Source organism: Lepidothrix coronata, unplaced genomic scaffold (genome assembly GCF_001604755.1).
Source record: "Lepidothrix coronata isolate B3197 unplaced genomic scaffold, Lepidothrix_coronata-1.0 Scaffold147, whole genome shotgun sequence".
NCBI classification, from domain to species: Eukaryota; Metazoa; Chordata; class Aves; order Passeriformes; family Pipridae; genus Lepidothrix; species Lepidothrix coronata.
The window spans coordinates 1,998,957-2,009,037 of record NW_016690327.1 but is presented as its reverse complement, the minus strand read 5'-3'; the positions used below and the strand labels follow the sequence as shown (position 1 = coordinate 2,009,037).

The 10,081-nt window shown below is 52.5% G+C and overlaps 2 protein-coding genes across 2 annotated transcripts; one reads left to right on the top strand and one right to left on the bottom strand.

Annotated features, from left to right (window-relative positions):
- Positions 1-3,860: 3,860 nt before the first annotated feature.
- On the bottom strand, positions 3,861-7,668 carry CDCA8 (cell division cycle associated 8). Its single transcript, XM_017828307.1, has 11 exons — positions 7,519-7,668; positions 7,225-7,352; positions 7,022-7,150; positions 6,775-6,815; positions 6,555-6,630; positions 6,060-6,199; positions 5,708-5,781; positions 5,293-5,391; positions 4,957-5,083; positions 4,419-4,505; positions 3,861-4,090 (listed from the first exon to the last, which is right to left on the bottom strand). Exons 2-11 carry the CDS (start codon positions 7,304-7,306, stop codon positions 4,034-4,036), a joined length of 912 nt encoding a protein of 303 aa, XP_017683796.1. The 5' UTR covers positions 7,307-7,352; positions 7,519-7,668; the 3' UTR covers positions 3,861-4,033.
- A 50-nt stretch (positions 7,669-7,718) lies between these two features.
- CUNH1orf109 (chromosome unknown C1orf109 homolog) lies at positions 7,719-9,697 on the top strand. The gene is made up of 4 exons (XM_017828258.1): positions 7,719-8,017; positions 8,090-8,269; positions 8,342-8,460; positions 8,838-9,697. Exons 1-4 carry the CDS (start codon positions 7,719-7,721, stop codon positions 8,903-8,905), a joined length of 666 nt encoding a protein of 221 aa, XP_017683747.1. The 3' UTR covers positions 8,906-9,697.
- Positions 9,698-10,081: the final 384 nt, after the last annotated feature.

Below are 10,081 nucleotides of genomic sequence, written 5' to 3'. Positions count from 1 at the left end.
GCTGTGAAATATTTTTAAGTGAATTCTATTAAATGCCAGGAGACAAAGAGATTAACAAGGCAATTAAAAGGGTTTTTGTGAGATTTAGGTGCTCCTGGGTGATGGCAATTGTGTGTTGGATAAATGGTGGTTTGTGACTGTAAATAGAGGTTCTCAGGGTAATGGAATGTACATCAGGAATGCTGTACATCCCCAGGGAAAAACAGGCTCAGGGACCTCCAAAAGGATAAGAGTTGCCCTGAGCCTGTTAAAATCATTGCTAACAGTGTTGTCTCACCTGATGAGAGCCGGGTGGTTCTGTCTCACAGCAATGCATAAATCCCTGCTTTGCCTCGCAGGGAACAGGATGTGTCAGGTATCACATCACACTGCATCAGAACTGCCAAGTGGCACAATGAATCAAGCTCCCCAAAATAGAACCTTCTTCTAGAAATAAGCTTGTCACTGTCAATTTAAACTCTTGCCAAAGAAGCATGATTTGATACAAGTTCCTTTTGCCAGCGATTTACAGAAGTGTGTGGGTTTAATCACTATTTATAACAGCAGGAGTCTAAAGGGAGAGCGGAAGGTGTCTCTATCCAAATGTGCAACAGGAAAACCAGATCCTTAATGCAGCTCCTATACAGCAGATTTGGGAAGAGAGAGCACAATCAGCACCTCCCAGGCTCTGGTTATTTCCGGATACAATAAAGCTAAACCTCATCCAGGCTGGTGAGTAATGGAGGTGCATCTCCCACCCCCATCCAGCCTGGCTTTAAATTTGCCTGGCTGACAGCCCCTCGATGCTGGCAGAACACAATTAAGCCTCTTGTCTTGCAGGCATCGTCCGTGGTTACACACGGCTCAGGAGGAAGAGCTCAGCAACAGCAACCGGGTTTCTAATGATCTTGTCATCGAGAACAGCACAGAGAGATAAATGAAAGAGTGAGGGAATAGCCAAGATCAAAACTCAGATTTCCGGATGTCCAGAGCATGGCAGGTTGCAGGTTGGCCATGTTTGCCTCCTTAGACCCACGCTGGCACAGCACTTGGGGTGCAGGGACATGTGTCCTCTTAGTGACAGAGAATAAAATGCAGGGGAACAGAGCCTGAGCCCATCCAGCACCAGGTGTGGGGGCTTCTCTCCCGAGCATCTCCAGGCAAGGCTGCTCGTAAATGTCATTTTGCAGAAGCTACTTCCCCTGGGAACCCCCAGGATCCTTCACCAGCTCGTGTCTCCACTGCCCAGCTGCAAAGCGGCCACAGCCTTGGGAAGGGAACCGAGGTGGGAAGGGACCAGGTGGACCCCGGGCTCAGGGCAGAGATGTGCTGTGCTCCACTCTCTTGAGGAGGGCTGACAGCTGCAGGATGGTCCCTGTGCTGTGGGATCAGCTCAGCCTTCTGGTCCCCAGCACACCAGTTCCAGACAAGGGCTGTCCTTCCCCAAATGCTCTCCCCTGGCAGTGGAATTGCCCTGTCTTCTTATCATGAGCCACCACAACACCTGCATTGATTCCTTTCACCCCACAGGCAGTATTTTGACTTCTGGAATTCATCTTACCTAGCAAGGGACTTAAAATATATCCCAGACAATTTCCTCTCCTCATTTTTAATAATCTCTTTCAGCCTTAAATTAGTTTTTGAAAATATATATTGGGATGATAGGCTTTTAATCACAGCTGATGGACAATATCCATCACACCTGTGTCCTACTCCTCACAACACATGCACATTCCTTACAGCAGTCCTGCAGCAATTCTAGCAGCACTTAATTCATTACAACCCCATCACTGCATGCACGTGCTCCCCTCAACAATGTCACGGTGATTTGTCACCCAGAGCCCTGTGAGCAGCTCTGGTCCCTCCCTGCGGAGCTACAGTCACTCCTCAAGCCGTGGGACGGGATGGAACGGGCCCGTTCAAAGCATGGCAGGTGGAAGATGCTGCCCTGTCCCCCACTCTGAAAAGCTCTGGGAGGTGACAGGTGGAAAAGCAGAAGCAAAAAGACCTTTTCTGTCCGTGATCCCTTTGTCTACTCTCCGGGCACAGCAAGGCTGAGCCAAAGTGCTGGGGCTGTGCTGGCACATCTTTGCATCCTGAGCCCTGGTGAAATCAAAGGGGACAGAAAGACAAAGCAGGAGCATCTCAGTGGGCTCAAGCCATGCCCTCAGCGCTGTCCTGGCCGAGGCTCCCGCTGGCTACACGCTCCAAACAGGGGCATTTCCAACTGCACCTCCCATCTGGCATCGATTACTGTCCCATTTCTCGAGCCTTCATTTGCAGTCAGCAGAGGCAGCCGACTGACATTGAGGGAGAACAACTCCTCAGATCCCATCAATCAAGTGCCATCAGGATCCAGCTTCCCAGGCTCCTGGACCACAAGGTCACCCTCCGTGGGAGATAAGCTTTCCAGCTGAAGCAGAGCCCTGCTCCTGCCCCCCTCCCACCACAGCCCTGACTCTGTCACACGGTGGGAGGGGAGAGACCCTGAACTGCAGGCTGCCATTGCTCACCGACCCCTCCATCCTGCCTCAGGGCTCTCAGACCGTTTCAGGGATAAGTGGGAAGAAAATTCACAATTTTTTTAATTTATTTTTTTTTAATTTCAGGAACGTCCAACAGCACCAGACTCAGAGCTTTCCCCCAGGGCAGTGTTCAGTCTGGGGCTGTAGCCAGGCCCCAGCCCCACTCAGGGAGGGGGTCACAACAGCACCTGAGACCTTATTGGCATTCCGTTACTACCCCCCAGCAAAGGAGTTAAATTCAAACTGTGTATGAAGCTCGTGTGCTGCCCTGCTCAGCGTGGCCCTGAACTGTGCACCATGAGCAGGGCTTGTACTTTATAGGGAAGATTGACCCATAACTATTGAGTTTTCCCTGGAAAGCTGCTCTGGGCTGATGGCTGCAGGGCTGTGTGACCCTGGCACAGCCGGGGAGTGCAGGAGTGTGGTTTCTGTTACCGACAGGAACCGTGGCTGCAGCTCCAGGTGCTCCCTGGGGGAGCCCTTGGGAGGGACAGCCCTGCTCCAGCGGCACTGGGAGCAGAGCCCACACACGGTCATGGCCTCAACACCTCCCACCCCATCCCCTCGTGCGCCCTGTTCCCCAGACATGCAGGAGTGTAACTGCGGCTCCGTGAGCAAATTCTCTGGGCAGGCTAAGCAATCTAGCTTAATTTTTTTCCCTGGTAAAGACGTGTTTAAAGCAGAATCTTGACTTACACGTCTGTAAATGCGGAAAATTTTTATTCAGAGCTTAACTAATCGGTGCTTTTAATGAATATGTTCACAGAATTCCATGACAGCAAGGCAGGTGTACATGCAGCTGAGTGGTTTATATTGCCACCTGCAGTTAGGACTTAGAACCTGCCAAAACTTCTTAAATAGATTTCCAAATCCACGGTATATAGCTGAGGTCTGCATTACGGTAACATCTTGGATCTCCAAAGGAAAGCATGTATCAATGCTGTTCTACAAGCTTTCTCCTATACCACACACTGCACCAAAGAGCCACACCAAGGCCTCAGTTAGCTCTGATTGCAGCTTCTCCCCATCTCCCTTCCTAATCATGCCAAAAGCAGAACTTTTCAAACATAGCAAAAGTTCCAAAGTCTCAACATCCTTGTTTATAGCCCTGTAAAGAGGCTTAAATCAAGGACAAAGAGGCACCTTTGGAAAGGACAGTGCACCAACTAACAAAGAAACAGGCTAATTTTTAGAAAAAAAATACTAAACAGAGCTAGAGAAGCCAAGTTCTTTGCTCTGACTGCTCTTAACTTGCCAATCAACAGCCTTTCTGCCCACTTGCTGGTCTGCAAACCCAAGAGAACTGTGTCATGGTCTCAGCCTTAAAGGAAATAAAGACTGATTTTTCTTCAAAAATTAAAAAAAAAATGCAATTTATTTTGATTCCATTACATACAGTACATATTATAGACAGAAAAACTAGCTCTTAGCTTTCATTCTGTAAGTTAATGAAAGGAACACAAATGAGAAGAACTAAATGAAGGTAGCAGTCCTAAATGTAACACGTATTTGCAGAGGGATGTCGTCACTCAGTGACTTCCATCCACGGGTTTCTTTGCCTCGCTGCAAGCCTGGGAGAGACAAACCTGTAAGGGAAGAGCAATCAGTCAGTGCTCAGACAGTGGTGTAGCCCAAACACCCACAGCTCTGGTTCAACAGACAACACTGTTTTCCAGAGCACTGACAACAGTTCTTTTCCCCAGTGTGTATTCAGCCAGACGTGATGTAAAGCCCCTCCCTCTCCTTCCCTGCTCTGTGCTGCTTCTTCACCTCTGACATGAGCCACAATATAAGACAAGGCCAGGCAGGGAATCAGAGGTTTCTATTGCAGCTCAGCAGTCCCCTGACTGATGACAGAGTGACAGCAGTGCCTTACAACTTCAGGTCATGGCTGCCAAAAACACCCAGACTTACCGACAGCTTCTTCATGAGCCCCCGGGCCTTGGGGTTCAGCTGAAGAAAATTCTTCTTGGTCAAATCCTTTGCTGTCAAACGTATGCTCTGTGGAAACAAACCCAAATCTTAGGTTTTCTTTTGGTCAGCTGCAGTAGCTTGAGGCAGCAAAAAAATAAAAAATAGAAGTAATTACATCTAAGCATAATAGGAGACCACAGACAGGCAGAGAACTACATTGAGGTTGATCAACAGCTCAACTCGCATCCTCCTTGCAGTGCATTAATGCATTACTGCCACTACTGCTACTTTAAGTGTTACTTGAATGCACAGCAAAACATCCTTCTATTCTGTTCTGACCAGTGTAAGCAGCTGCCACTTCTGACTAAGAGTCTCCTAAGGTTTTTTTTAAGCTTGATCAATCCTCTGATAAACTGCAGTGGCACAGCTAAAGAGACACGAGCGGATGAACTGAAGCGGGTGAGGCACCAAGAGGTTCAAAGCTTCAGCCTCGCCTGTACACCCCTCCAGCCCCTGCAGGTGAAATGCCAGGAATTACCTCCCCTCCACCCAGGGGCAGGGTCAGGAAGGCGTCCCCGGTGTCGGCGAGGGGGCTGCCGTTGGCAGAGATGGTGTAAACGCGCTCGTTGAGCGCGGGCGTGCGCAAACCCGGCGTCTTGAACACCCTGAAACAACAAGTTATTAGTGAGCAGTGTTTGCTCAAAGCACTTCTAGTCAAAGTCTTTCATTTCATGTTCAAAGAGCCGCTAAAGATTGTGTGGGAAACAGGTGACATAAAGCAAACAGCTTATAACAGATTATAACAGAGATAGAAGGGAAAGAGAATTATTTTCTCTGTTAACAGACCAACAGAGAAACCTGACAGAATACAAACCTAGAATCAAATCTGGGTGTGATCATGGAGGTACCTCCCCGAGCACAGAAATCACCCATTCTCCCAGTAGCTGGAGTGATAAAGCTGTTTTTGCTTGATCTGTTAAATGGAAATAAACATCTGCTCATAAGATGACCTTTAACAAATTGTAGAAGCACTTATCAAAGGCTTAAACAAGGCAATCACCACAAAACCCAGGGGTTCTCACTCATCAGTGACCTGTAAAGCTGGGGGCAGCTGGTCCTCACAAGAGAGGCAGTTGTCCATCTTTCATTCATTGTCAGATTGTCAATTTTTTACTGTAACATGGCACAACTCCCCGACCCCCTGCTGAACCAAACTCCATCCCATGAAAGAGATATATTTACACTCTCAGTTTGCATTTCTGGAGATGAAAGAGAGACATCCCCGTTACCTCTTGCTCGTGCGCTTCACTCTCGCTGACCGGGGTCTTCTGGACACGGGCGGCTTTTTGGTGGACGCCTTCACCTGAAGGACACACCACTCACCACATCAGCTACTGCCCTCTCATGGGACAGCTGAGTCCACACAAACAGATACTTCCACACAAAATGCTCAGTCTCCTTTTCATGGCACAAGAGCCCAGAACAAACACCATTCAAGCCTTCGTGACCTTCCCCTATCGTTAGAATTCTCAGGGAAGCTGTTTGAAGTCTCCCTCAGAGCATCCTGGACAGCCCTAGTCATCAGCTCAGTCAGGAATTTATATCCTGGGGATAAAGTCATCCCACAGAACAGCTATTTACCTTTGCAGTTCTTGGATTCACACTCTCAGCCTCTGTCTCTGAAGGACACTGGCTGTCAACTCTGGATTTCTTTGGCAGAGGAAGTGACGGAGGCTCTGCTTCCTCCTCGATGGCTTCAACACTCCTTTTGGATTTCTCCACTAGAAAGAGAAAGTGTTATCTAAGTCAATAATAACTTTAAATTATTAGTTAGCAGCAGAGCCAAACAGCAAACGACTACAAGCACTTCTGGCAAAAATTTGCTTCTAAAGCAAATTGCAAATTCTAAATTGCAAATTCCAGTGCAATCCCAATGGTTACAGAGCACTACGTCGAATTATATTGAATGTTTTTATAAAACAAATTAGACCTACTGCAGGTACTAGGGATAAAAGCTGGATTATTTTTCTGTTTTAAATATATTGAGGGATGTGAGCAAGAACTTAATTATTATTCACATTAAGGAACCATGACATGCTTCCACCTCCCCAGTCGCCTCACAGCGCTCCAACCGACCTTTCTTGACGATTTCAAACTGAGTATTGATAACTTCTGCTGTCCGCTTGTCTATTTCTGCTATTTCCAAGTCTGCCTAAAATTAAAAACAGTTGTGACACTATTAGGATTGTTGCCAACACAGAGTTCTGTAGAGCAAATCTCTAACTATTTTACAGCCAGAACAGCTCGTTACAGCCCAAGGAGCCCCTGCATTGGTGTGTTTCTGCTGGAAACCTACCATGGCCACCTCCTCCAGTGCCTTTCCACTTCCTTCTTTACCTAGAAAGAAAATATGTCAGACCAGTCAGTTCAAGTCCGGGAGAGTGCAAAAACCACCTCAAACCAGTTTTCACGCTCAGAGAGCAGGAGCAGCTCCCGGGCAGCCCGCGGGCCGCCCCCCCCCGGGATTTCCGCGCACAGCAGACCCCAGCTGGTCCCTTATTCCCGTCCGGGTTTGTCATCCGAGGGAGCGCCAGCCCAGTTACCGAAGTACTCGAGCCAGTTCATCTGGCGCAGCTCCAGCGGCAGGCGCAGGATCTCCATGTCGTACAGCTTCTCCACCTCCTTCACCAGCCGCTCCCCGTCCGCCCGCAGCCGCTCCAGCCGCTGGTTCACTGCGGGGACACGCGGCGTCAGCCCCGGCGACACCGTTCCCTCCTCCCGGCCCCGCTCCCGTTCCCGTTCCCACCCTCGCAGTCGAAATCCTTCAGGAAGGCCGCGAGCTTCCTGCTGCGCGTGCTCGAGCCGCCCTTCTTCCTCGCGGGAGCCATGGCGGGGCCGGTCGCTCGCTCGGTGTCTCGGGGTCGGTCGCTCGCTCGATGCCGGTGCCGCTCTCGGTGAGGCCCCGCTCGGTGTTCGGTGTCTCGGAGCCGGTCACTCGCTCGGTGTCTCGGTGCCGATCACTCGCTCGATGCCGGTGCCGCTCTCGGTGTCTCGGTGAGGCCCCGCTCGGTGTTCGGTGTCTCGGAGCCGATCACTCGCTGGATGGCGGTGCCGCTGTCGGTGTCTCGGTGAGGCCCCGCTCGGTGTTCGGTGTCTCGGAGCCGGTCCCTCGCTCGGTGTCGCTCCCTCCGTCAGTCTCGGGCGCGGGCGCGACCGCGCGTTCGAACGAACCGCCGCCCACGAGCGGCCAATGGTGTCGCGGCGCGCAGCGATGACGCGGTACCGGTGCGGGGCGGGGTGATGGCGGCGGTGGCCCCGATGGCGGCGGTGGCCCCTGTGGCCCCGATGGCGGCGGTGGCGGCTGCGCTCCGGGGCTGGGCGGCGGCGGCGGCGCGGGCGGACGCGGCGGGACGAGCAGCCCTGTCCGCCTGGGCCCCGCTGCTGGGCGCGCTGGCCGCGCTGGCAGCGCAGATGCGGGCGGCGCGGCGGCTGCCGTGGGACGCGGCGCCGCTCGGCGCCTTCCCGGAGCTGCGGGCGCGGCTGTGGCGGAAGCAGCGCGGCGCGGCCGAGGCGCTGCTGGAGCAGCTCGGCGGGCGGCGGTGAGGGGGCGGCGGGGCCGGGGCCGGGGCGGGCGGGGGGCGCGGACCCGGCTGACCCCGCTGTGCCCGCAGGGCGGAGCTCCGGGAGGTGCGGGACGCCGCGGGCGCCGCCGCGGGCGCCGTGCTGCGGGTGTACGAGGAGCGGGCGGCCGAGCTGGGGCTGGAGGGGGCCCTGCGGCGCGGGCCGCGCTGCCCCTCGCTGGCCGACGTGCTGGAGGGGCTGCAGGACGTGGAACGCTACTACCGGCACCTGTATCCTGCTGAGGGGGCTCTGGGCAACGCCGGGGGGGTGTTCTCTCGTTGTTGTCCTTACCGGGCACGAAGGTACCTGGACAGCAAACTGCTCCTGCAGCGCCTCAGCTGTGACAGCCTGGCAGACATGGAAGCCCTTCCGCAGTCCTGGGAGAGGATTTTGGAGCACCACAAGGAAGACGTTGTTCAAGGTAGTTCCATGTGCACAGACCTGAGGGTCTTTTCCTGGGGCTCGGTGCTCTTGTCCCTGCCCTGGTGACAGCACACAGGCCTGGCCATGGTGGCTGTGCTGGGCTCAGCAGCAGCAGGTCATCCTGCTCAGTTGATCTTTGTGATCTGCTGTGAGGTCTCAGTCAGCTTCAGTTGAAAATACTCACCATCACACCTGGGCACGGCTGGAAGCAACATCCTCACAATGTAACAAGGGCTCAGTGATCCATTTCACTGCTCAGTCAGTTTTACTTACACTTTTCTTTATTGCCTTTAGAAACAGCATAGGTTTAGGGGTGTACAGACTATAGGTAAAGTGCCTTAAGCTGACGAGGTTGTTGTTTTCTCTCTGACTCAGATACACTCCTGAAGGTCTCGCTGTTTGTGGAGAACCATCAAGAGCTGCTCTGCTCACCTATCTCCTGACAGAGCAGCAGGGACTGACACTGACTGGCTTCTGCCAGCCTGGTGTGTTCTGGAGTGCTGCAAAGGGGACGAGGAATTGAAGGAGCTCTGCTGGTGCTTTCTGGAAGCAGAATGAGTTGATTCTTGGCCTCAGCAGGAAATGCTTGGACTGTCCTGTTTTCAAGTTGAAATGGACTTGGTGTCTGAAGAAGAGGCTGAGCTGAACAAACCATGAGGATAGAAGGGAGTCACTTCCAGCTGTGGAACTTTCCTTTTGTTCTCCTGCGGCAGATGTTTTGTATCATGGAAAAAATGCTGAGACTTACTGACATGAGGTGCTGCAGATGCACAAGTGTAACACAGATTCCTTCAGGCTGATGCCATGTAAGAAAGATGTTTGAGTTCTGTCCTTACAAATAAAGAAAATATCTCAGATGAGGGCTTACAAACACTGGGCACCATGTGCTTCTGAGCAGTATGTTTGTGTTCATCCCACTTGGGCATGGAGGAGGAGGGAGCAAATCTGGCTTGAAAATGTAATTGTGGAGGTGCACGGACGCCTGAGTTCTGACACGGGCAGTTTTCAAGGGTGTCAGAGTACACTACTCTGATACATCTGCCAGGGCCCACTGAAATCAGTCTTAAAACTTCATTGTCTGGTGGCAGCAGCTGCTGACACTGTAGGGACATCTTTTGTTGACCGTAGCACTGATCCTCTCATTCCTGGGAAGCCGTGGGATGTTTCTCTGTAAATAACGTATTTGGTAAGAAACAGGAGTTTCTCCTGCAAAGGCAATAAAGAATTGTGTTGGACACCTTGTGGTCGTGTTTGTGCTCCCGTTTCTGTCTCCAACCTGGGGAGTCCCTGCGGCCACCTGAGGGCACTGTGCGACCTGCGGAGAGGGGCGTGCTGGGGGAGAGGGGCGTGCGGGGCTCGTGGGCAGATCGGGGTGCAAGGGGTGCAGGAGGAGATCGGGGTGCTGGGAGGAGCTGTGTGTGGAGGTAGGGAGGCTGCTGGCTGCAGGGCCGGGCTGCCAGTGCCCCTGTCAGGGACAGGGACTTCATGGGATGGGGCTTCATGGACCAGTTCTAATTGCAAAGAAAACCACAGTCCCCCTCCTGGAGTTGAGTGTCCTGGCTGAGGGAGCCAACGTTTACCCAGGGTGGGTGTGAGGTGGGCTCTGCTCCTGGCAGGGC

Bases quoted from the DNA above. Each gene is read 5' to 3' on its own strand.
- CDCA8 (XM_017828307.1), bottom strand. From the start codon at position 7,306: ATGGCTCCCGCGAGGAAGAAGGGCGGCTCGAGCACGCGCAGCAGGAAG. The intron at 6,816-7,021 runs GTAACTGGGCTG...TTTTCTTTCTAG, and splicing joins GAACTGGCTCGAGTACTTCG to GTAAAGAAGGAAGTGGAAAG. The intron at 4,506-4,956 runs GTAATTCCTGGC...TTGTTTCCACAG, and splicing joins TGCCCCTGGGTGGAGGGGAG to AGCATACGTTTGACAGCAAA.
- CUNH1orf109 (XM_017828258.1), top strand. From the start codon at position 7,719: ATGGCGGCGGTGGCCCCGATGGCGGCGGTGGCCCCTGTGGCCCCGATG. The intron at 8,018-8,089 runs GTGAGGGGGCGG...CTGTGCCCGCAG, and splicing joins GAGCAGCTCGGCGGGCGGCG to GGCGGAGCTCCGGGAGGTGC. The intron at 8,270-8,341 runs GTATCCTGCTGA...CCGGGCACGAAG, and splicing joins GAACGCTACTACCGGCACCT to GTACCTGGACAGCAAACTGC.